This window comes from Nanorana parkeri, unplaced genomic scaffold (genome assembly GCF_000935625.1).
Source record: "Nanorana parkeri isolate BGI_ZX_2015 unplaced genomic scaffold, ASM93562v1 scaffold151, whole genome shotgun sequence".
Lineage (NCBI taxonomy): Eukaryota > Metazoa > Chordata > Amphibia > Anura > Dicroglossidae > Nanorana > Nanorana parkeri.
The window spans coordinates 213065-240960 of record NW_017306419.1 but is presented as its reverse complement, the minus strand read 5'-3'; the positions used below and the strand labels follow the sequence as shown (position 1 = coordinate 240960).

The 27896-nt window shown below is 39.3% G+C and overlaps 1 protein-coding gene across 1 annotated transcript in view; it reads left to right on the top strand.

Annotated features, from left to right (window-relative positions):
• MACROD2 (MACRO domain containing 2) overlaps positions 1–27896 on the top strand; it is a 1661433-nt gene that overhangs the window by 1592963 nt on the left and 40574 nt on the right. Inside the window, exon 13 of the mRNA XM_018554264.1 lies at positions 7733–7814. Coding sequence (XP_018409766.1) covers positions 7733–7814 — 82 coding nt within the window. The remainder of the gene's footprint in view (positions 1–7732; positions 7815–27896) is intronic.

Here is a 27896-nt window from a genome sequence, read left to right as displayed (position 1 = left end):
CAATTGGTGCCCCACAGCCCCTTGAGGTCCCGACAGTGTTATTTATGCATTATCTTTTCATACATAACATTTTCAGAAGCCTTGGTCCTTGGTGATGCCAGGATTGGTGCTGACATTGTAATGTCAGCACCACTTTCTGCATTATTACACCTTGAGTGCAAGGTGTTGTGGTGATTCCAGCTTAGCGGGTGGGTAAATGATGCTCTGCAGTCACAGGGTGTCTTCTGACTTGAATGACACCCAGCATGATTAGATTATTATTAAATGTATGTGTAAGAACCTAAATTGTGCTTTATATCTTGTAATCCCCATGTGCAGCAACATTCACATTGGGAGAGGGCAAAACTGGGGATCAAGGTGTGCTGTGTGCATACTTGTTGACAGGATACATGTTGACAAAAGGAGAGAAAAGACTAATGACATATCTGCGCTGCTGCTTCTTAAACTGTCCACTCATTTGCATTTAGGGGGCAGGTCCAGGATGATACTGGACTTCATTCAATCCAAAAGACTCATGACATTTTGTGTCAAAAATTAAGTACTGCAAGGGACAACATCATTGCATGGGGGACATTTTAAAAAATACTGGTGTTTGGCTTTAAAGACTTGTTTTGTATTTCTTTTATTTATTTATTTATTTATTGCTGCTGTCCTATTGTGAAGATTTTCCTTCACTTCCTGTCCCAGAAACAAAGTGACTGTATCGATAAATTATAAAAATTGCCCAGCAACAAACAATTTCAGAGGAAGATTAGCAATGGCAGCTCCTGAATTTCTCTCCATAAAGTTTTCCTCCCAGAAAATCTGAGTTTGAAGATTTTTACTCATCATCAAAGACAGTTGATTGTTTTACAGACAACTGGAGAAAGGAGGGCCCATTCCCTGTCGTTAACCAATCTAATTCCATTTTTTTTCATGGTACAAATTAGACATTGCGAGGTTAAGCAGACTGCTGACAGGTTGCTATTGCCCTGAAGTGTGATTCCTCACATTTAGCTCTGTCTTTATCATGTGACACTGAAAGGAGCAATTTAAAAGAAAGATTCTCTCTGATTCTCTCTTTGAAAGCTTTTGAAGTGAAAATGCATGCAAATGTGATTCGGCATAGCCTTCTTTAATTCTTATTGATTTTTTATGCTTACAAAGTAAGCACTGGATTTTGTAATATATAAGCTCCATTATCTCAATTCCCACAAATCATACTTTACCAAGCAAAACTGTGTCATAATGACAACCCCTAACCTTATAGTGAAACGAGAGAGCTTATTGTTAAAAGGAGAATATAATAGTGCAAAATGTAGCTCTTGTTTTATGTGCTATAAATGGAATGCTTGGCCGGGGATCTCGAGTAAAAGGCACTTTACAAATTATGACTAAAGGAGTCTAAAATATAGGATTACAGTCTCAGACTTTTAGAAGAAAATAGGAAATAATAGTCTTAGATCATATAATAAAAGCACTCAGCACCACAAAGTAACGTATGTAACAGCGGGATAAGAAAGCAATGCCTGGGGACAAGCTAAATAACAATCTACTTAAAGTAGAACTCCAAACAGATATTAAAACACATTAATAAATACAGTTTTGTAGTAATAAGAATGTACTTTAAATAAAACCATCATAAATGCAGGCAGTAGATTTGGTTTTAGTCTCTTGTAATTCCTTGTACCGCAACACTCTGGAATATAGCAGAACTCCTAATTGGGGGCCAACCAGGTGTGTTGCGCACACATGTGCTAACAAAGAACATACTATCAAGAGAGAGCAGAGAAATTACATCATACGATTGTGGATACTCCTTTACTGGCCAGTCACAGGCTGGGAACAGGGAAGTTATCAAGCTGTGTTGCTTAACTGCAGCTGAGAAACATCAGGTCACCAGGTTGGCTGTGTTGTGTGGTGGGGCTGTATAAATTGTTTTATTGGATGGACAGATACTAGACTTTTGGCAGGTAAGATATCTTCCATAGGTGTGTTTCAGCTATGTATTTAGCTTTTTGCTTTGGATTCAGCCTTAAAGGTGAACTCAATCAAAGCAAAATTAACCCTTGAGATTCAGACTACCTTCTTGGGGGCTCAGTTGCTTTATCCAGGGATTGCTAGTCCACACCGCTTCCATTTGTTCCTCTCCAGTTGGACCAAGCACTCTGCCTACAGCTTGACTAAATGGGTGCATATCTAACAACACTTGCCCCATTCCTAGCTGTCCTATTTACACTCAACTCTGCACAACTCATTTATGAATAAAACAAGCTGGTTATCTATTGCTTTTCATGCTTACCAGCATTGTAAACTTCTCTATGATGAGACCAAATCCAGGCATCGATGCAAAAAAAACAGTGGCCTTATTAGTCAAAAGCACTATCTTAGCTTGGCAGCTGTGCATGATGAGTGGCAGACACAACATCAGTGTAACTTGAAAATTAAAAGCAAATTAATTAAAAATCTTTGCAATACCTTAGATAAGGTTTTCAGAGCATTTTAATGCAGCTGCAGACATTAATCACCAGATTAGACCATGCTTCACCAAATTATAAAAATAGTGTGACATACAACACACTAAAACATTTTTTTATGTTGGCTTTTAGCCAAGCAACTACACCTGTGCTTAGTTTTTTTTTGCAGTCATTCGGGCCTTGATGAAAATCGATGACTGTGTACCTGAACCCCAATTATGGGCTTGAGCACTAACAATGCAGTTAGAGGAAATCCAGTATCATACTAGATCAGAGTGTCCCTTCTTAATACAGATGCAGGTATTAACTGAATTCAAAACTATAATTTCCAGATATCACTTAAAGGAGAACTATGAGGTGAGTGCTTTTCACTCACCTCATAGTTCTAGCCGACCTGTGACAATGAGACTGTCACAGGTCGGCTCAGTAGATCGGGAGGTGAGCGAACAGATTCCGGCATTCGCTCACCTCTCTATCCTGTCACGGCTCTCTGCCGTGACGGGAGGGGCTGGATTCCCCCCTGCCCGCTCCGATCCGCCAGTGCTGACTGGTGGAACGGATGGCGGAGGAGGCTGGCTATGCCTCTAGATAGGCAGAGCCAGCTGTCATTTAACACAGCTGGGCGGATCCTGGCACAATTGTCGGGATCCGCTTCAGCTGCGGCATCTCAGTATACCTCCAGCTGCAGCTCATGGTATACTGTGGCGTCTGTATATACTGAGCCAAGGGTGACGGGAGGATGCTAGTTTGTGTCCTGCCATTACCCTAAGGCAAACTATGGGGAAAAGCCTTAACCCCATAGTTCTCCTTTAATCTCCAGCTTCCGGTTAAATCTGGTATTGTGACGTGGCCAAAAATTGCCAAGATTCTCTATGAGAATCATTAAACTGTTTTAGATGGATTTAAGTCAGCCAAGCACTGCCAGCACAGAAAGTGATCATGTAAAATCTGCACTCTACCCTGAAACCTAAAAAAGTGAGCAGTTGTATAAATACCCCACAGCATATAAACAAACAAATCAAATAGTATACAGCGCTATGTGATAAATGCAACAATTGTGTAAAAGGTAGCTAGAACATATAAATCCAAAGAAAATAAATAAAAAAACAGTCAAATGCAATCCTCAAGTAGGAAAATAAACTAAAAAGTCCACCAAGTAGGAAAATGGTATGTTGTATAGACAGTATAGTCCTCCCCAACTGTTTGAAGTGGTTTCCATGCAAATCTTCCTAAATAGTTCCAAAACCGAAATTCCAGCTATGACTTTTCTAGTTTAGGTTTGCAAATGAAAGCAAGAATTTGATTTGATAAATAAGTGTCAGACCTCAGTATATTTCATCACAAGCATTATCAATTAACAATTACATTTGCATATTTGCCATATCTACACTTTTATGCAGCATAGAACCAGCAAAGCAAATTGTCCTGATCATAGTAAGATAGTTCAGTTTGAAAAGATACAGGTCCATCAAGTTGAGGAAGGATAATCCTGGCTATGTCAGCTGTCACATAAGTAACAGTGAAAAATGGAGGTCATTTTCAAATATTTCAAACGTATTCCTGTGCATCCTTCTTCCAAGGCATGAGTTTAATAATGAAGAAAAATGATGGAGGGGGAAACGATCAAGTCTGAGAGTCTGGAAAAAAATGAATTCTTTGTTCCTGATGTATATATTAGCAAAGCAAATGCTTTCAGAAACACTGCATACCTGTTGGTGGCTTTTCTTATTCATAGCATGTCAAGCCCAGCTCTGCTGAGTTCTATGTTTAAGAAAAAATAATTAACATTATAATTAACTACCTTTTGTGCGGAGACTTTAATCACAATCATTAATCAGTGATGCATTTAATAAAAATAGCCGGTATATAGAAAACAAAGCTACATGGGACAACAATAGAGTGTATGAGGTCATCAGTATGTTCATCAAAAATTTGAAAGCACACAGAATTGCAAATGAAAGTTCTGCTGTAGCCCAGTCATCTCTTCCCAATGTGAACTCTCCGCTACAGTCTTTTGATAACCCCGCCACTGAACAGCCAATAGGAAGTGTCCATGTCACACAGACAGTGATGTGGACACCCTAGGAAGACCCATTCTTCTCTGAGGGAAAGAAGATGGAATGCCTGCGAACCATAGAGTCACACCACTGCAGAATAAGGTGAATATTTGGGGCATTTAAAACATTTTGTGTTTATATAAAGGGTGAGAGCAAAGGGAAAGGTATGTACCCGAGTTTAGCTTTCAGTGTAACTCCAACCACCACAATGTTTTTACAACATGGACAAAGTAGGAAAAAGTTAGAAAACTCTTTCAGCGTTTTACCGTTTTCTATTTCCCTCTTTGGAAGATTTCCCATCCCTTCCCATTTTGGTGACAGGAGCAGGACATGTGGCATAACTCCACCAAGGAAGGAATAAATAGCTGATGGAGGTTTTAGCCTTTTCTCACACTACTGAGAGATTGTATTGTTGTCTGGTCTTCCCAACAGGGTGACACACAGAAGTAAAAACCCATGCAACCCTTTTCACCTTATCCAGCACAAACACTTTCCCCATTACCTGAAACTAAAAAAAATTAAGTTATAGTTTCAGTTATACTGAAAGCTGTGTCACACACACACCAAAAAGGTAGTGGGTTTTTCAAAGGCACTAGACCCCTCAATTGTAAAATTCTATATTTTATTATTTTTACAAAGTATAAAAAGCATTAAAAGATTGCAGAAACATCTGAAGAAGTTAAATAGAAGTTAAAAAGCACATGATCATGTGGCAGCAAGCTTCTGCCCTGCCGAAAGCACAATTTTAAGCATATTGGTGCAACTAATTATATATACAGTTCTGATTACGAAAGACTAGGTGGACGTTGTAAAATAAACACATTCACAATCTTTTTTGGAGAGCATCAAAGAGTAGCTTTTGCTGAGAAAAAAAAAACAATCCTTCTTTGGTCAGTTATATACACTGAGTGGCCAGATTATTATGACCACCTGACATTTGTAGGCAATTTAGCTATAATTACCTATAATTTCGCGCTGAAGTTGCTATAGGGCCAGACCATTATAAATCGGGAAGCAGGTTGTTTAACACGACAGTAGAAGTGATTTTTTTCTGAAGATATGGGTAAACAACGTGATTTAACAGCCTTTGAACGTGGGATGATTGTTGGCGCTCAAGCCATGGAGTGAGTATCAGCAAAACAGCAGAATTCGTTAAATGTTCAAGAGCAGCTGTTGTTAAAATGTTTAAAGACTGGACAGTCAGACGAAAATCTGGGTCTGAATGTGCGAATTGTGGCCGTCAGCGACACAATGGGAAGACTGGTACAAGACAACAGAAGGGCAACAGTGCAGTGTCAGATTCCTCGCATCACCTTTCAACATCTCGTGGAGTCACGAGGCGGCCCAACGAAGTCATCTCGTGGCCCAACGAAGGACTGATGGGGTTGTCATAATAATCTTGCCACTCATTGTATATTGAAAGGATTCCTAACTGCTATTTTTTCTGTTAAAACGTACACATTAAGGCCACTAACGTCTTGCAGTGGCTTCCTATCTGAATGCTGTATGGAAGGGTCTACCTGCTAAAATCCCATGATCATCTTCTAATAAAAAAGACCACCAATTACATAAGCAGGAAATTATACCTCTGAGAGAGTTCTGTATACATGCAGGATACAGAAACATCCATTGTTGCCATGGTGCAGAAGAGAATAAATACTTAAATTTCTTGCACATTTCGGAAAAGTATAGATGGCTGTAGACTGAAAAATAAAGGTTATTTTCATTAACTCTAAAATACAAAATGACTTGTGTAGCAGTTATGAACACATTCATTTTTTTCAAAGAAAAGTTTAGTTACCCTCTTAAAGCTCCCTCACTGTTTTTACAAAGTTGTGTGGAATTGCTGTTTAAAGTCTTAACTCATCTACTATTGGCCACACACAAAGCGATAAGCAGTCTATCTATCATAGATTTGATTGTTTCAATCAATGTTTCCTTTAAAAACAATTTTTTGATACTACAAAGAAAAAAATATATTTGATCAAATCCAATAGGATTTAATGCCATATGCACATCCCTTTTCAGTGAAATCTATAGATTTTTCATTATAATAACTATTTTATGAAGGTATGGTATTGATCTGTGCATGGCCAGTATAAGACTGATATTTCAGTTATGGGCTGAAGCTGGCGTTCAGTGATGGTTAACATACTCATAGGTGTGCCTGGGCACACCCTAATCACCCTGAGCGCAATACCGACACAGCAACAGGTGCCATGTTTTTAGTCAAGGACTCGGCTTGGTGTAGAAAGATCTCCCTGTGACCGTCTCAGCAATACAGAGCACAGCAGCATTTGCCACTTCCATTCCTCACATAACAGCCGCTGTCCTTGGTGCCTGGAAAGCTGCAAGTGAGTGTGGCTGCGGCTTTCCAGGCCTCCCATTCAATTAGGAAGCTGAGAGGGTGTTAACATGACTGCTTTATTACTCTACCCCTGCTGGAAGAGATAATATATATATATATATAAAAGTATATGTGTGTGTGTGTGTGTTTGTACTTCTGTGTTCAATAGGCTGTGCATGCCTATGTACATACTGAATACATAAACATAACCTTTGCCAGAAAGCTTTTTTTTGTGCTCTGCATTTCTCCTCTAGCCATTCAATTGCAAATGCTATTAAATGAATATTTCTGTTATTCCCTGCTGAAGAATTAGTAAATTGTTGTTTAGATATAACAAAACCAGGAAGATCTTTAAATGAATGATTTGATAAATACGATGCCGTACTTTGAACAGCTTATTCTCTGAGTTCTTAATAGAGGCCATATTTCCAAGGGTACTTTTCTCTAAATTAATTTACATGTTTTCATTTGTGCCACAGGAATATCCAAAGCGCTGGCCTGAATTTAAAAATAATACCCCATAAATTAGCAAAATGTTTTAAATGTGCTTTCTGCATTTGCATTAATTATTTATTGTATTTTTGTTCTGTGCATTTGTCAGGGAAATGTATAGCATTGCCTTCCTGCTCTGGTTTGATTAGGATTGTTCAAATAATTATATATGATATGAGAAATGCTGGCCTAGCAGGAATTGTATAGAAATGTATTTAAAGAACTGTCAGCATTATGTATTCCATTTCTTTTTATGCTGATGACACAAATGTTTTTTTTAAGGTGCAATGTAAAACTATAGTGTCAATTTCAATATTAACTCATTAAGACTAAATTAAAAATTGCCAACATTAATTTTACTTTGCTCTTGTGTCTTGCAGATAGACCGCATAATATTCTGTGTATTTTTGGAGATTGATGACAGAATCTACAGAAAGAAATTGGCAGAGTTTTTTCCTAAAGGTATTCATTTTACTTTCTTCTAACTACATTTAGATGATATGTTTATAAAAAAAAACCCATGCACTGAAGTTGCCAACCGCAGTGTCCTCTAAAAATTATTAATAATTTTATTGCTGTGATTGGTATTTTTATATATACAATAACATGTATCCAAGAGGTCTCTAAAACACGTAACTCCCTGATAATTTATAATTTGACTAAAAATGTTGAGAGGAGAATCTGGAGGAAATATTCATAGTAATATTGACACTGGATGCACTTTATGTCTGAGTCATATTAGGTACACTAAATATAAAGTTGAATGCATGTATGCAAGTTGTCTTACCTACCCATGCTTTTATATTTCTGTCCATCCAGTTCTGAGATTTACACAGCCCTACAAAGCACAGTCAATCTGGTGACTTGATTTTCTCTGCTGCATTTAAAGAGCACATTATGGTTACATGACTACCCCCAGCATGTGACGGTACACTGAAGAAGCAGCAGCAGACTGATGAGGTCGCACTCTCTCATTTTATTACTATATTTCTTAGCAACACATGTAATTGCGGAACACTGTGGAACACTTCAGCCCCAAGTACTGCACCCTCTCTCTTTTATTCTGAATGCTGCTGAATATGACTTTCAAGAGGTTGAAATCAAGTCAAATTCAAGTTTCAGAGTTTTGTTTTACTAAATACATAACTGCATTCAGTGCTTTTTTAAATACCTGTGTGGACATTAGCTATAAGCTTACGATGTTATGTTTGCCTTGGTATATGTGGTTTGTAAAATATAGGAAGTGTGAAATTTACCCAAAATTTGGACTTTACTGCAGGATTTTTAGGCTACAGGTATGTGCAGGCACCTTTAGGTGTCTACACTTTATACCTACAGTGTTTTTTTGGCCTGACAGATTCTCTTTTAGATATATCTCTACCCAAAACAGTTTATTAGTGTGGAACGGGTAATGATTCAAGCTCCTGAGAGTTTTTACTGCTGTCGGTGACTCCATTGGGGAGATTCCTTCACTTGGTGCATGGTAAAATAATTGTCTCCAGGTCAAGAAGTAAGAGTAAGTCCTTCCAACAGCAACACTGATGGAATAAAAATGCCCTTTTTAAATTAAGCAAAAGAATGATTGAACCTCTGTCAGCCTTTTATTGTTGTCTGTTTCCTTGTTGCAGATTTTCCCTCACTAATTGTATGGTTAAAGGTTGTCCCCAGAGCAGGAATAGGGGGAAATCTTTCTAATGGAGCCTTGGGTAGCAGCAAACCTGAACAGGGTTCTAATCTCTTCCCATTCCATCTAAAACGAAAACAAAATTTGGGTACTGATACACTTTAACTCAAGTTTTAATTAGCAACAATAATATACTGCTTAATATACTATTAGCATAAGAGTAAAAAAAATATAACATTTTATCTCACCACCATTTCTATTCTTTTCAATCTCTGTCTAGAATACTTCGAACTAATGAATGCATGGGTCATGTCCAGCATCATAACATACTGTATATTGTATATAATTATCTACAATTATATATGTTTTTATCTTACTGACACAAATAATATAACTGAAAAGAAAGATATGCAAAATAAATGGTAATCAAAATTATACTGAGCTGTTATTATAGAGAATCTAGTTAACTGATAACATGGCTAAAATGTGATATTATTTTTAATTAAAAGAAGCCTTGTGATAATAGTACTAAAGATGTCAAAACCACCTGTAAACTAAGGTAAAATATTCATATAAAAGGTCAGGGTTTGGGGAAATTATGGCTTCATTTCCCAATGTGGCAGAATAACATCAAGGCAGTCTACATGTCATTTATTATCTTTTAGTAGCTGTTTAGTAAATAAAACAGCGTAATGCTTTAGTTTCACAAATAGCTAATAAAAATGCCTCATAAAATCAAACAATATAATGCTGCTTTTATAAAAGCCAAGTGTGGAGAAGCCCTCCTTTTAAAATTGCATTCTTGCATTTATACTTTTAACTATCTGTAATGAAAAAACACATCTTTTAGCATATTTAATAAAGCAGTGAATCCGTTTGCAGATCAGTTATAACATAGAAGGTACAGTAATGTATGATAAAAGTACCAGAGAGTGCTCTCTTTTTCATAATATTTACTGAGGAAAAGAAAGTAATAACACGTTGGGATTGGTTTAAAAAAGGCAAATAGATGGTTTACTTTGCTTGGTGAATGGGTTGAAACTCAGGTGACATCCATTATTTAGTCATGTAAAAACAAAAATACTGTTTTTTTGGAGTATTCTTTGCAAAGTGAATTTTCACCACCTTCATTAAGCTAAGGGAAAATTTTCTTACAACGTGAACAACCTATTTGCCTTTAGTAAATCAACCCAATGCAGTTGCATATGTCATATTATTCTCTTTAACTGTTTGAAATACAGCGTACTTGTTCCAGGTAGTAAAGGTGAGGTCATAATTTTAACTCCCCTCTGTGGCCCTTCCCCCATTTTTTGCAACAAGATCAATACCACAACTATCAGTCCCTCTTATCAAACCAGGGTGCTAAGTGTAATCATGTACTCTCCTTTCAGTTCCAAATCCAATCATTGTGCAAATTGTGCTGCCTTCACCTCTATCATCACTATTGCAACTCACTCCTCATTGGCCTGCCTATCCCCTCTTCAGTCCATCGTGAATGCTGCTGCCAGACTTATGCTCCTTACCAACTACTCAGCGTCCACCGCCCCTCCCTGCCAATCCTTTGTTGTTGTTAAAAATCTTAACAACAACATTCAAAACCATCCACAACTCTGCCCCAAGCTACATTGCCAACCTCCTCTCAAATTATCACCTAAACCATCCACTTTGCTCCTCCCAAGATCTATTGCTCTCTAGCTCCCTCGTCACCTCCTCTCATGCTGACCTCCAGGACTTCTCCAGAACCTCTCCCGTCCTATGGAACTCCCTACTTAAATCTCTATAAACTACCTCCTTTGGAAAGTGTATTAAAGCTATTTGATCACCAGGCATAATAGCCAGGCCATTAAGATTTTCAAGAAGCAGAGGTCAGCAACAGCAGATTCCATGTCCTCCATGTTGCCCTCTTATCAGGTCCGGACCACAACATCCATACACATTGTTGCATACTGCATACTCTATAAACATCTATATTTACCTGGAGAGCAGTCTGTGTCCAGGACAGCTGTACTGCGGTTTAGAATCTACCTATTTATATATGAGGCAGGGAATATTAAGCTACAAAGAGCAGTGATGATTTGCAAAGTGCAGTAAGCCATTACAAACTATCAGATTTCTATTCAGTAAAGCCAGATCAGTAAACGCTGAAATCTGATTGGCTGATTTGGTTTACTGCACTGTTCACATCTTTATTTACGATAGCCAGTAAATGTGTATTTTCAATACCTTTTTGATTCAGATTGCATATGGCAGTTAAACCATATATATGCGCATGAATCTTTAAAAGAGGCCACAGAAGATGAATTATGAAACATTTGATTTAAGCATCTTTATAGCAACCCATTTAGCATTAAATGAACACTATGATCAACATGCAGTTTGCTAATGTGTTGTGCACATTTCACTATAATTGAATTTGGCACGTAATTTGTTCATGAAAGCTGATTTATCTCACAAGACGACGCTTACTAAACTGGGAAGAGAAAGGAGACGGATCAAAATGAACAACTATAAATAAACAAAACTTAGTATTTTTCCCAGAGAGGGTTATTTGTCAATTATTACATTTATTTTAAGGATGTATACACTTTTTGAAAAAGGAAGTGATGCAGGTAAACCTGTGCGATAAAAACACATGGGTTGCCAATACTGACCTACTTACCAAACCTTCGGCCACAAAGTCAAGTCAAGCAACTAGCATTTTTCAGCAGGAGAGGTCAGTAATGGAAGCAAACCTATTTATTCTTTAGCACAGGCTTTCTTTAAGCCATTTAGTGTAGGGCTGTGGAAATTAATGATTAATTACCCGATTAATCGTTAAAATTTTTGATTGATTAAAATTATTAATGAAAACACTCACCTCTCCGCCGCCTTCCGTCGAGTCCTGTCGGAGATCTGATGACGTCACGGACATCGACGTCACCGGATTCCTCCCCCTTCCCCAAGTGGCTCCAACGGCTAACAAAGGGAAGGAGGGAGGAGTCAGGTGACATTGATGTCCATGACGTCACCAGACTCCTCCCCCCTTCCCTTCGTTAGCCGATGGAGCCACTTGGGCCGGTGATCTGTCAACAGTGAGAACTTATCGAGTTCTGCAACTGCCTGACCTCCGGTTTTGTTACAACTAAGAAGTTTGCCCAAGAAACTTGTTCTGCACGAGCGCCAGCCAAGGCATTGGCCTATACCAGGGGTCAGCAACCTGCGGCTCCGGAGCCGCATGTGGCTCTTTCATCCCCCTGCTGCGGCTCCCTGTCCAGGGCAGATCAGCATCGCAAATCTTATGTGCAGGAGAACTGATCCGTCCTGGAACAGCTGATCGGACCTGAAATGTCATTTCTATCCGACTTTGTGAGTGAGGTGGAATGTGAGATCGCAGTCAGAGAGAAGTGACATTTCAGGACCGATCAGCTATTCCAGGGCAGATCGGTCCTCCTGCACATAAGATTTGCGATGCCAATCTGCCCTGGAACAGCTGAGAAAGCGCTGAAATGCTTCACCTATTGGCGGTCAAAAAACTGGGCGGGATTACATTGAAATGTGTGACCACATCACTGGTCACACATTGTAACGTAGTCACAAACTTTGATTGAACACCGCCATCAGGGGGGACACGGCCAGTACCCATGTGAGGGGGGCCTCTTACATGAGTATCAGCTGCACCAGTGGCGGCATGGCAGAGGTGACATGGGAGGGGGTGGAGGAAGCCGGGCCCCAGCAGCAAGAGGTAAGAGGAGTTGGGAGAAGGTACAGGGAAAGGGACCCCGGCGACCAGCCCACCTGAGGCCCTGTGGAGCCCACCATAGAGAGTCTCAGATGGGCTGTGCAGGATCTATGGTGTGCTCTGCAGGGTCTCAGTTAAGCCCAGAGTCCAGTTCATTACCAAGCCCACATATACCTATATACATACTATACATAGCATAAAGGTAAAAAACTATATATGACGTGTTATCTTCATTTTAGATGTCAAAAGGGTTTTGTGGCTCCCGGTGTTTTCTTTTCCATGGGAAATGGCTCTTTGAGTGTTCAAGGTTGCTGACCCCTGGCCTATACACATACAGCACAGCAATGAAGTAATAAAATGAACTAGGATCACACTAATCCAGCACGTTATTATTCTGAGTTGCCCTACTCTAGCGGCGGCCATATTGAGTGGGGCACGTGAGATTAATAACGTGCTGGATTAGTGTGATCCTAGTTCATTTTATTACTTCATTGCTGTGCTGTATGTGTATAGGCCAATGTAGTTGGATCTGTATGTGTGTTATAATCGAAATTAATCGATTAAAATAAAATTTGATTAATTGAACATGAAAATGTTAATCTGTACCAGCCCTAATTTAGTGCCAATGGCTTAATATAATTGAGTTCATGTTTTTAGACTTGACCAGCATGTAGGGCCCCACTGCTGTTGATTTTTTTTTGGCTCCATACCTGCTCATTATTGCCTGCCCATACTTTCGGGCTATAACAAAAGAAGTTATTTTACCAAATTGGACATTATCATAGCTACCAATATTCCCTCATTTGGAGGGGAATTGTAACCAAATTCATCTTTCCCTCTTTACTCTTAAGTTGTCTTTTTGGTCTAATATAAACCTAAGCCAACCTCTGTGCTGTTGCATTTGTTATTTTGAAAAGCCAAAATAATAGAAATGTAGTGCTAAAAAACAGCCAGTTTTTGTTTATGAACTATTCTTATTTCATGTAAGCAGGGGGTCCTTTGCCTCTATATGTTTTGCTAACAGCTGTCCCTCTTTCTTATATCAGAAGGCTGGGATGTATGCAACGACACAGACCCCAAATTCCTAATAACAGAATAACAGTGCAAATAAGGAGCTATGGATCCAAAGCAAGGCATATGTATAGCCATAGGAGACCAAAATGTTTTGTGGGTAAACTGACTGGCACTACTTTAGTGGTAAGGTGGATATTGTTGTCCTTAGGAGCTGCACAGAGGAGCATGATGTTCCTTTCTCAATCTGGAATGATTGCATGATTGTATAGACCCAATGACTGAGTTTGTACAGACCGCCCTGGTTAGAGCAGAAAAAGGCTGCTTACCTGCTTAGGTCTGAGGGTTACTAAGCAAGCCAATCTTTTTCCTCAGGTCAGTCTCTCTCTATTTCTCCCTGGGTCTGTTTATTGAGCTTCTTCAAGTCAGTCACTCTTTTAATGGCTCCCACTTTTGATCATACCACACTTAACATGCAGCTTGCACTAAACCTTAAATATAGGAGGATAGCAGTGGGACTCTACAGGCTGTACAGTTCAAAGCTATTTATTTCTATTAAGGTACTCCATTATAGTTTTTAACTCTAAATCACTATTTAAGCTCCACAAAGTTGCCTAAAAGCACATCGATCCTGTGCAGTGTGTCTACATAAACAATGGCATTAGATCTAATGACCCCAGTGTTTGGTTACATTTTAAAACAAAGCAGACACTTTTTGAAAGACTTAAAACATAGTGAAAATGTAATCATAGATGCAGGAATGACATAATATTTGTGTGTCACAGTTTGCGACCAGAACACAATATCCCCTGGGGTGATTGCGAGCATTATAAATATTGGTTAGTCTGCTGGGGTACTGTGCTGAACAAGCATGCCTATCTATGTTAAATCTTTCTGTGTACTAATGCACATATCAAGTGGGAGTTTCTCATGTGTCAGTCAGTAAGAATTATGTAGATTTACAAGTAGGAATTACAGTGCTATCTTGTGTAACATGTACGACCTATGTTAACTTAAAAATGCATGTTTGCAGCAGGGGCTCAAATAAATCATCTTGTTGAGCCACATGGATACCTCTGTTTAAAGCTGGAGGTTAAGAATATACAGTAGATGTGAATGGCAGGCAGACTCTGTCATTTCCCATTAGTTATAGGATGGCCCTAAGCAGCCCTCATAGCGTTCCCAGTTTCTGGAATTGTCAGCCATTCTTGATCTCCATGGTGACAATGTTCACACCGCCAGTAGCCAGAAGTTCCTTTATAGCACTGGCAAACGTTTCCTAATTGTTAAAGAATTTCCCTGTGACTGAGCCTTCCCTTCTTCTCTGTGGAAGAGTGAATGAGAGAAGTACTGTACGTGCATCCCTGCCGGGTGAGCACTGTTGTAAGTAACTAAGCTCCGATAGCTTGTTTGAGGGTGAACAGGTCTCTCTGTATCCAATTATTTGCATATACTGTATATGGTCACCCTAATGCCAATTTCTGGCTGGGATATTACCAGTAGGAAATTGGGATAGAGTAGAGAGAGATGCCCTATTTACATATTTCATTAAAAACTATAAATAAAATCAAGCTTTGAAAAAGTTTTTATCCATTAAACCAGTATAAGTTAGCCACATATCTAAAATTAATTAATTAACCTAATAGGTTCTCTAGTTACATATTTTTTTTTAAAAAGATTAAAGCATCTTATCAGAAAGGGGAGTCCAAATTAACCATTATCGTTAACCTAAAAGTGTATTTAGCAAGATGACAATCAGCAGCTTCTTTGTGCAAAGAGCTTTATAAGTTACAGAAATATCTGTAAATGTCACTAATCAACTTTTTTATGAAAACCAAACTGCATTTAAGGCTTTTTTCTGCCTCTGTCTGTCAAATGTAAAGTAAATGAGGTTACATTGATTACAAGTATAGCTCCACTAGGTTTGTGGCAGTTCAGGTTCTCGGACACACCAAAAGAAATTGGGGCTTGCCAAAATGTGTTTTATATGTAATTTTATATGTATCTTGCTCCTTCTAAGAGTACTACTTGCCTCGACTAATTACTCCTCAGTGGTTAAGGAGACAAATTCAAGAGTACCTTTAGACTCAAGTGACAAGACAGTTTGCTACTGTTAAAGTTATACATTTTTTGGGTGGTATTGTCTTAATTAATGAACCATTCTAAACAGCCTTTTTAATTGCATTACAGTCAGTGATCATGACATGCATATTTTGTACACTATAGCTAGTTGTTTTGAATGTGAGTCACATTCTTTAAGGGTTTAAGGTAAATCCTCTGTGTCACCAGCAGGCGGAAGGGAACATTTCAAGGTACAGACTCTAGAACAGTCCCATCTTCTCAAGAGTTGTTAATAGTGCAAAACGTAGCTGTGAATGGACAGTTAGTTTGAGTGTGTCAATTAGGAGTGCTTAGCTTGTGACATCTGACAGAATAGGCTATATCAAAGCAAGATACTAGATCAATAGACAGAGTCCTCCTCAGGACAGGGAAGAGGCCAGGGAGGCTGCAAACAAGTATGATCAAGGATTAAATAAGAACCAATCCCAGTAATCAGCAAAGGTCAGCTGAAGGTAGCAGAAATCAGGGGGATAAGCCAAATTAAACCCCAGAATCAGATACCCTTTGCAGATCCAGAAACAAATGCGTAGTTGTCACCAGAGAAGATCCAATATGCATCCTGAATAGATTCATGCTCAGATGGCTTGTCTTTTAGGCAGTCAGTTGTGCAAATTAACTTACTATTGTGAAGTTGTAGTTTGATTACTCTGCAGTGCTAAATATCTGCCAGGTAAAGGTGGATCGTTACCATATGATATTTATGTATATTTATGAGGCTTTCTACTGCCAACTGCACCACGTTCTTTATGAATCTGTGGGGCAATTCATGTCTGAAACTACAGATGAGGCTTAGCAGTTGCATGTGCCACAATAACAATGCGCGCAATTAGGAGTAAGTGTGCAATGCAGTTATTACACTTACTGCAGAAGAATGTGCATATTCCAAAAACTGAAGCTAATAGATATCCTGATCTCTCACTGGATATTTAATCCTCTTCCCATTGCACAAGAATAAATCTACCAGCTTGTGGGTCACAGATGAGATAAGAGGTCAATTAGAAAAAAACTTTTTTAAATTGACAATGCCTTAAAAGCAACAGGACGTAAGACATTTGGCTTACTTGTTATGTATGCTAAGTGCCCTAGGTCATAGCAAACTCAGCTTTTCCAAAATGTGTAAGCTGCTTGTCATCTTCTATTTATTTTTAATGGTCTGTCACAGAAAAAAAGATTGCATCTTAATATCTAAGACTCAACTGCATTCATTTTCACAATGAGTCTTTTCTAAGAATATTTTCTGTATAACGTACCATACATTTTCAAACTGCATAAGTGTGCACAAACTATTAATCTTTTTTTTTTGGTGGTACCACATTAGTAAATTCTGTCTTTCCTGTTTGAAAGTGCTGTTCTTCATAGTGCATTTGCTGCTATAGGTAATTGTCTGCAAAGACACTCTCTGCAACACAAGGCCAGTAAAAATCCCATTACCATAAACAATTACTGTAGGAATACAAAACAAAAATTAGAGATGCTATAAACTGTAAAATAAACCGTAAAATATTAAAATATGAACTTGCATCCTGAAAACAATCTTGTGAGTACTTAAAAAAAAACACAGAATGTATTTCTTCACACAGCTGAAAGGAAAACGCACACATCCATAAAACAAATGCCGAGCTATTTAAAGGCGAAATCCACCCATAAGTAAGATGTCACATATTGTTGGGGGATACTGGGCTCAGTAAACCACTGGCTTCTTATGTGTCTCCAGAACTCCAGACATAAGCTCTGTCCTGTTGGCAACTCATATATAGAACAACCCAATGAATGAGGCTCCCTTCTCCTGCCTTAATCTTAAATAAAGATTTCAAGAAAAAATGTGTCCCCATGTACAGAGGCACTGTCACCTTGCCCATCTAGGGCGTAATGACAGTATCTTTGACAGGGCCATCCCTACCATATATGTGGGGCGCGTAAGTTTGACGGGTGCTGTTATTAGTAGGGGGGGGGGCGCGGGTGCTGCCAATCGTGCTGGGGGGTGCTTTACGGTGGATGCGATGAGAATGGCAGAGAAATGAAAGAGTTGTGTAGAGCCATGCTCTGAGCACAGAAAGAGAGTCCGGTCCTGCCCAGCTCACTGACATCACTGGTTTCCAGGAGCTCGGCGGGACGCCAGCTAGAGCGTCCCGCTGAGCTCCCTGGTAACTGACAATGTCAGTGAGCAGGGAGGGGGTGGGAAGCTGGACAGAGCTTCACAGGTTGCTAAGAGCTGTTAGCAACTTAGGATGCTGCAGCCACCCCTCTGCCACCCTCTCCCAAATCTGCCAACCTCCCCTAATAAGATGCTTCTTAATGATAGAGACAGCCCTGACTACATTATATTCACTGTACTCTGCCGCCACTCCTGTGGGTAGCACTGCAAAATACCTAGTACATCAAGGTATGGGGGAGCATGTCACCTGACAGAGGGGGTGATATTGGTGGAGGCTGCTGGACAATTTAAAATATTTATTACAAATTGTTAAGACATTTATTTTTTTAAATAGGTAATAAAGCCTAACTCCACTCAAAGTTTGTTAAAAACGAAGTCAGAATTTTTCATCCTACCCCACCCCTTGCTAAAAGTGTGTCTATTCCTCTTAAAGAGGTTTATCATACCTTCTGTCCTGAAGGGAAGTGAGATACAATCCTACCAATAGGTATATTATATGCCATGGCTTTCTTTCATTTTGTTTTCCTTTCCCTAAAGTTTAATTGAAATTTGGAGATTTCAACAAAATGTTGCTATTTTAGGTAAATACATTAACGTCAATAGGGAAAGCAAAATGAAGATGGTTTTTAGGGATGAAATGGACTTTAAGTGGCTCCTGAACATCATGGAAGTTTCTTTATCTATCCTGCACTTGTCCTTCTGTCAAAGGACTCTTCATTAGCCTATTTTTTAAGGAAAAGACAAACTGCAAAAAATTAAGGAAAATAAAAAAATGTAAAGCAACAGTACAATGATTAAATACACAAAAAGGGAAAAAGAACAAAAATACAAAGAGTGAATGAAAAAAAGTACTACCCTCCACAAAACAACACCCATTAAAGAAAAACTAAGCAAACTTTGTCTGTGCAGTTCACTGGACAAAATTGAGAGTTTATATTATGGCTAAATTTCACCAATGGCAAAGTCAGTCATTTTGTGGAAAATATTTTTTTGCCAAAATCACTTTTCTCATCAGTACACCTAAAGGTAATATTTCAGTTGTTGGTAGATACTGGTAAGTAGCGGTATGTTTAAAACCAATACAAGTTTTTTTCTTTTAGGTTTTAGATAGAGGAGGGATTTGCTAAAATCCCAGACAGGTTTTTTTGCCATTGCCATTTCAACAAAAGGGGACTCTGAAAGGTGATCACTCTCCCTGTTGGATTTTGTATTTGTTTTATATTATTGAGAATGCCAAAGGAGATGCTGTTTGAGTCTCACTTATAATTATATCACTTTTGGGTGGATTTGCCCTTTAAACAGGTATTCATCTAATTTTTTTACACCATAGATATTAATGTATGTGCCAATAGTGCTAATTTTCCAATACTGTTGCTGAAAGGTTTGGGTACTTTTGGAGCTTTTTTATTACAGAATCACATCAGTAAACAAAACTGCAAGTTCACTCACAGTAGGTCAGCTCTTGTAATGTTTTCTGATGTTTCTATGTTTGTGGTTTAAATTTTGGACTAGTGCACCAATGTAAATGTCAAAAATAGCTATAACATAAATAACGATCTGATGTAAAATGTGTAAATAGGTTTGCTTACTTTATATACAAGATTTCTTCTCTGGTCTTCTGTAGAGTTTATATGGGCCTCAGTGACTCCTGCACACCAGAGCCATTGTTTTCTTTTCAGCTTCACATGTCTTCTGTAGACCTCGAAGCCAGACAGGAACATCGATTTTCTGCTTAATTAAGCAATTCTTTGTAGACTCCTATCAATGTTTGGGACACTATCATGCTGGAATATCTATTTTATTCAGCTCAAGTCTCCTGGAAAAGGATACAATTGACCAAAATGTCCATTTGCAGCCTTCAATTTATTGCTCATTCGATGGTAACAACATCACCAAAATGTAAATGAACAACACAAAAGTAACAGAAATCCTATTTAACAGTTTGAAACAACGACACAAGTAAAACGACAGAATTGTTGTATTCTATTGGCAGTAGTGTCTCTCTATCTCTCTGCATTAGCACCAGCACCCATTTCCCCAGTACATCCACGTGTCTCCTACACTAACATCAATAAATGTAAACTTCCTAGTACTAAAGTTGGAAAAAATGTAGCATTGCTTGTCTTTGCCTTTTCTCCCTAATTTTCTTTTTATTCTAACTTATACCTTCTAGTATCCCAACAAAAAAATGTGCAAAACAAAAATGACACATAAGCACCAATCAATGGCTGTAACTGGCTAATATTGGTTGGTGTGTTAAATCCTTGGTTTAGAGTTGAACCTTCAGTCCTTCAGGCACAGTTGTACAGGCTCTTCTGGCTCCTCTCCTCTGCTGAAATTACTTAGGGGTCTATTCACAAATCTCACTTGTTTTGCCTGATGAAGGGGTTCCTGTGTGTCCCCGAAACGTTGCACTAAATGTGTTATTTTGCTTTTGATGTACGTCAATAAATAGACGTAATCGATTTATTATTGGAGTGCCGGTGTCTATTTCTTTTCTGCATTACTTTGACGGTGGCCATCCGTCGACTACTGAGCACCCAGGATACTTTGTTGGACGTGCGGTCAGGAGTGCAATGGGTACATGGACTGTATTCACAAAGCTGTCGAAGGATCTAGCTGTAGCTTCGGCTGATCCTTCGGCTAGCTTCGGCCCCAGGACCCCTTCGGCATATGCTTCGGCTCGACTGAGCCGAGTTGAAAGCTGAGGCTGGCCTGCTACTGACAGCTGGGCGGAGCCAGCCGTCATCTCATTACCAGGTAACCAGGGACACTGATCTGTCAGTACACTGAGAGCCCGGCGGAGCCGCCGTGATATCACGGCAACTCCGCCGAGTTTGTCAGAGTCGGCGGTGATATTAAAGCTGGCTCTGCTAAGCTCTCATCGTAATGACAGAACAGCGTCCCTGGTTACTGTGTAACCAGGGATGCTGATCTGTCATTACGATAAGAGCTTAGCGGAGCAGGCTTTAATATCACTGCCGGTTCCGACAAGCTCTCATTGTAATGACAGCTGGTCCAGGCCAATAGAAAACAGTTAGTCGGAGCTAGCTGTCACTGCTAGCTCCACCCAATCATTTTCTACTGTTTTTTACAGTTTTTCTATTCTGCTCGGTACCACAGAAGTAGCTTTCTGAATAACCCTGGTGAGCAGGCGATTGGTAGCTGGCACATAAACCCCCCTGGGAATAAGCAGTTTCTTGGGCACATATACCAAATCCAGGGGAGTAGTGGCAAACAGTTCAGTGTTTATTAGTGATATTTACAAGAGCATTCACAGGTGCTGTACAGGGGTTCACAAGAAATCAACAAAATAAAACGTAGCTGGATACCGGCACTAACTTCACAAACAAAAGATATAGCTCCTAATCCTAACTAACAGGCTGAGCAGGCCTACTGCTTGTCAGCCTCCACATTAACTGTTAGCAAGTTTTCCACCATACCTTGCAGCTCTCTCAGACAGGACTTGTCTGATCCCCTGGCAGGGAGCTCTTAGTACAGGCTCCAGGTGAGCTTAAATTGCCAGTGGAGAGATGAGTAAACCCTGCACTGATCAACAATTCCTAAATGTATAGGAGAGGAACCTGGGAGACATATAAACTCTGAACAGGACTTTCCCAGGCTCCCTCTGGGATGCTCTGCTACACCCCCTAAGTCTGATTTTACTGGACAACATGAGTGTCTCACAGTGTGCATTAGAAGCTCATTTCCCAGCTGGAGGACTTGCACCATCTTCTAGCTCTTTCCTCCCCAGCCTGACTTTCTCTGGTCTACTCATTTCATTAATTGGATTTCAATTCTTCTAATAGAGGTTTGGCTTAACATATGGATGTTACCTAGGGCGAGCTGCATGGAAATGCAGCCTGCTCAGGAACATCCACTACTCCAGACTGATATCCAACCATAAATGCATTTTGATATTTGCATAACCCCTCCCCAAACAGCCAACCCACTGCTTGTATCAGGGCTGAAGATGTCACTGGATCTAAAATAAGGTGTGTAATGAAAATGGAAAGGTTTAGTTTATTAGTTATTATTAGTTTATTTAAAAATGTCATCAACATATTAATGAGGGGAAAATGGGGAAATATGGAAGGGCAAATATAAGCATATTAAACCTTAGCTTAAAAAATAGCAACTTCAACAGTGGGTTAGCCTTCATTATTACAGGTAAAGTAAGCTGGTGCTTGGGGTGGCAAAACTGTAGGGGAACAATTTGTGCTTTTTTATGTTTTTCTTCTTGGAAACAGATTTTAGAGAATAAACATTTCACTAGACAATGTCAATATGCAAAACAATGTGAGTAGACACATCTGATTTTAGCATTGGGGGATCTGTCAGGGAGGAAGGTTTGTCATCAGAGACCAATCAGGGAACTGCCCTCCAACAGAAGCAAGTATAAACTACATTATAAATATACAGTTTTTATATGATTAAAAAAAACATTTATTTGGAGTTACTTTTGCAAACTAGATCCCTCTGAAACACCTTACATAAACAGATTAGTATGTTAATTAAGACATCTTTGATAATAGTAATACATTATTTGCAGCTACTGGCAGCTACATTGTGCTTTGTTTCTTTTTGGACTTCCTTGATTTATGCTTGTAATGTTGATCAATGGTGATCATTTCTCATATATAGCTCTGGATTCAATAAAACTTCACAAATAGTTATGGAAATCCTAAACAGCTGTTTTGTGACACTCAACTCTACAGGAATTTTCTTCATTTGCAAATTTCACAATTGGCGATCATTGCTCTGACTTACCAATATTAACCTCTTGCCGTCCGCCCGTAGTAGAAAAACAGACGGACGGCACTGCTGCATTGGCGGGTTGCCGTCGCCAGACGGCATTTTTTTTCTGCTCGTGCGCGCCCCCTAGCGGGCACGCACGGGCAGAAAAGACCCGACCAATGCGAACACCCGGTACCGGGTGTTTCACATATAGGCGATCAGCGGGTCCATAGCACGCCGATCGCCTATATGTGCTCGTTTTCTATCTGTCCCCAAAAAAGGGTATAAAATTCATTTCAGTACAGCGCTGCATGACGGAATAAATGTCAGTCAAAGTACCGCAGCGCCGAATACTGAAAAATGGCCTGGATGGGAAGGGGGTTTAACACCGCGGATGTCAACTGGTTAATTACTAAAATTACACATAACATCTGCTTTTGTTTCTAGGTAATATACTAGTTGGCACCATGCATATTCTCACACTGCATGTGTTTTGCATTCAATAAAGTGGATGTAAACCCTAAAGGCCCATTCACATACATGTACGGACATTTAATAAATACATTTGCCTATTGATTTTCAACGGACCCTCAATTCACATCAATGCACCAAAACATGTACTACTTATTTCTTGAAGATCCTGCCAGTCACAGTATTGGCTATGGCTATGGTTCTTCCTGTACTAAGATGATAGCCCTCACCCACTGCCAAGCAATTCATCAGTGGCATTGCCCCCCTCTTTATTATAGGTATTTATATAGCGCCAACAATTTATGCATCACTTTACATACTGCACATTCACATCAGTCCCTACCCTCAAGGAGCTTACAGTCTAAGGTCCCTATTGCACACACATAAAGGGCCAATTTAGACAGGAGCCATTTAACCATTTCATTTTCCATCTCGTCTTTGGAGAGTAAACTGGCGTACCTGAAGGAAACCCACAAAAGCACACAGAGAACATGAAAGCTCTTTGGAGATAGTGTTTTGACCGCAATTTTAACTGGGGACCCCCAATGCTGCAAGGCAGAAGTGGTAATCACTAAGCCACTTCCCTGCCCTTCTGCGTGCTTCCACAGTTGGACTACAGCTGGCTATGCTGACATGCAGTATCTCTGTAGTCAGCTCACAGCAGTGGCATGCCACTGTGGCTTCATGCCTGTGCACTACCCTGGCTGTGCAGATTACTGAGGATCAAGAGGCAGTCATGTGACCACCAAATATTATAAAGGTATTAATTATGTCAATTCAAGGATGCAGGGTGCTGTTTACTCTGCTTGCTGGAGGAGATGAAGCTTCTACTTTAACTTTTTTTGGTATGCAATTGCAGACTGTTACAGAATTTTATATTTATGCAAAAAGAAAATGTAGAAAAGAAAAGCAAATTTTAGTGATTTGATAATATCGGATTGGATGGTTTCTGGCTGGTACAAGGCAGCATGGTCATTCCATGTAAGTCTTGTTTCTTGAAGAAATTTCAGGCACTATGATTACATTGTGTCTGTAACAAGTTTCAGCACCAAGGACATCTCATTTCAAGCTGTCCAGGAAGCGTTCTGACAGCTCCAAACTCATTCCAGGGTCATCCCAAACTTCCTTCAGTTTTGGCTCGGTTCATTGTTTTTCAATTAGTGCATTTCTATCTGCCTGTCACTTTATATTTATATCTTTCCTAACTCTGATTCGCTGCTGTCTTAAGTATTCTGGCTTATTAATAGTGTTTCCTGAGTTATTTGTATATCTAATGTCTGTCTTTTTTTCGGACTGATCTGTCTGGTGACATCGATAATCCATGTGATATTAGTTCACGTAATATTAGTTCATGTGAAATGTCTTTATTTTTCACATCCTTTCAATGTTATTATTCTTTTCTAGTAACTTAAAGCAGAACTCTTGCCAAAAATAACAAGGTAAAAATGAATAGTCCATTAAAAGATACAAATATCAAAATTAACTTTCGCTGCACATTCAGCTTCGGTAGAGAACTTTTTGCAATATTCAGCTTCCCCTCCGTCCTTTTTTGCCACTAGAGGTCCTCAGTCTGAAGCCAGCATCATTCAACGCACTTCCTCTGAGCCCAAGCCATTTGAACCCATGTAATTTTGGACTCACCCCTGCTTTTAACTGGACAGTGAAAGGAGAAGGAGCACAATTATGAGACCATCTTTCTGTCACTCTGCTTTTCCCTCCCATCAGCATGCTTTCTGTGAGCACATAAAAGGATTGGCTTCTTGTATTGCTTATTACACTCCAGCTTTGTTGTACAGGGACTGCAAAGAGGTTGATACAAGGACAAACGTATGCTTACACTGCTTCCAATTTTAAAAAAATACATGTAATGATGTATTGATGATTACAGAGCTGCATGAATTTGTGGCTGCCTACAAGTCTGTTCAAGAACCAATACTCATTGGTTCCTTTAAATATTACAAAGGCAAAGATGGGACTGTTTTGTCCAGATAATATAACATGAGAATGTTTCAAAGCTGATATACTAAGTGCTGCTCAAAGTTGGTCCACTTGGATCCAGTGACAGGGTGCACACACCAGCTCGCAAACAGCCGTGCAGCACCCCTGTGTCAACTGAAGAGATGTTGAGTGTATAGAGTTAATACTTTTTTGTGCATGTGTGGCACTTTGTGGGTTAACACCTATAGATGGGGAAGAGTTTTGGTGGGGGTAGTTTCCTATAAATGGCTTTGCTGTGTTCATATTATATGCTCTATGATTAAAGTGACATTAAAGGATCCCCCCCACATGTTACTGTAAGGACTTACCTTAAATTATGCCTCTTAATCTGATCTTCTTCTTCCTTACTGTCGTTTTTAGCTGTCCCTACAGCGGTGCTGCGGGTCTCCGATCCAGCACTGACTCCTCTGTCCTCCTCTGTCCTCCTCTTTGCTCATGTCCCATGGAGTCTGTGCAGGTGAACACTGCTCCATAGACTTACCTTGTGTCTCTCCTCGTCTCCCGGCCGAACATCTGAACTGTGCATGCGCCCACCCCAAGATCCTTTGCGGCCACCCGAGAAATTTTCAGATGTTCAGATGGGAGTGCCTGGCGGAGACACAGGTAAGTTTGAACCTCTCTTAAAAGGTTTTTAAAAAAAAACGTTTTTGCATATATTTACGACTTGCTAGCATTAGCTAAATGCAAAAAAGTGAGGGTTTAATAACCCTTTAAGCGCAATGATGCGTGAAATGTTTTAGACATTTTGTCAGACATGGGCCATATGCTGATTGATCAATTAAACATTACACACCAATCTTTAATTAACATAGGAGTGCCACGTTTCCTAATGGTTTCAATGAGTGTGTTTCACTTACTTTGAAAGTACACCCAGGCAGGTTACAGTGAGCCAGACTTAAAGGTATCCACATGTCTCAGTTCCATCAGAAAATCCAAAGACTAAGGGCTTCATTCCTCATTTTAGTGGGCAGAGACGTGCATAATGAGTACTGAGTTTGAGATTTACTCTAATTCTTCAAAGGCTATTTGATGCCATTCGGCACAACAAAGCCTCAGCATTCAAAGGCCATTTTCCCCCTTCATCTGTCTGTATATAGAGTTAATTGTGCACAAACATGATGATGCCACCTGAGAGCATGGGATGGATCTGATCAGGTGTTATTTATTTCTGATTATGATTACACATATGCTCAAAATATTTCCGCAGCTAAAGATTGAGGCAGGATTTGTATAACAGTCAAATAACCTCAGCTTAATAAAAATATTTCCAGATGCTTCAATGTTTATTGGCTTTGACAGAGTTCTTTATACTATGCAGATACAGTGATATTAATTTAGAACGCATGGTGCTGTTACAATTTACATCAGTAGTAGTAGTACTGTAGTCTTAGCTATTTCTGCAATCATTCATATTTCTGTCAACAAGAGTTTATCCACCAGACTTCACATTCGTTTTTGCTAATAGAAAGCTAAAGTTGTCCATACATGTATTATTCTAATCAATGCAACACTGCCAACACTGTCAATATCCTCAACAATTACCAATAGATTTTTGCTATTTTGTTTTTGCCCAATTGCACATGTTTGAAGATTAAACAATTGGATGCTATTGGAAAATGCTAAATGTTTTCATGCCAATCCTGTGTAGAACAATTAATTATTAAGAAATTATAACTCAAAATTGTTTTATTTGTTAAAGGTATGTTTATTTTTTTCCTATAAACCATTGACAGTAGGTTTTTTTCCCCTGCAGTTTTCTAGCTTATCATGTGATGTCACAGGAGCCTCCTCTTCTTTCTCAGCAGGGACAAGGTGGCGGGCATTCCTACTGGCCCCAATAAAGCCACTAAAGGATTGAAATGAAATATACCCCAGGCAGATGTAAAAGACACAAATTGAAACATTAGAACTACTTGGGGATCCGGGTGCCTATTTGCTTAAACTCTATGTAGTGCCTTGTGCACCATTTACATTTACCAGTTCGAGCCTGCTGGTTGTGTGTGGGCTGATTGCCCGATTGTTATTCTGTATGGCATCCGCTTTGGGGTCTTTTTTCTCTGTGATCAAAAACTTGAAAATAAAGATTAAACAAAAACAAACAAAAAAACATTAGAACTACTTAAAGCATATGAGCAATAAAAAAGATCCTGACACTAATTGGCCAAAAAGTGCATAAATTGTCTTTTACCCTATTAGACTGGGTTATGCTATGTGACAGAGTTGTGTAAAACTCAGGACTGGGGGGAGAAAAATATAAATTATTTGCAGGTAAGGCCGCTCCCTTTTATGTATTCAATTTGGTATTTAGCTGTTTGCCTGAGGTTCAGCTTTAAAAGTTTGTGCTTTTGTCTTATGTTAGATTTAATATGTATTGTAATGTGACCTAAACAAAATATACAATTGCTATGTACAATACAGCCTCTATTTTACCAGCAAGAAATAGTTCACAATCTTTTTATGGAACAATCACAACGTTTGTGACTGATCTTAAGAATTTGATTCCTGAATGTCCAATCACGGGCTGAGGGAGGGACAAGACCTGTAAGCGATACTTAAAAGAGAACTATGGGGTAAGTGTTTTTCCCCATAGTTATTTTTAGAGTCACGGGAGGACATGTACTAGCATCCTCCCATGACTCAAAGCTCAGTATATCGTGGGCTATTGCCCGCAATATACTGTGAGCGCCGCAGCCGGGATGGATCCCCACA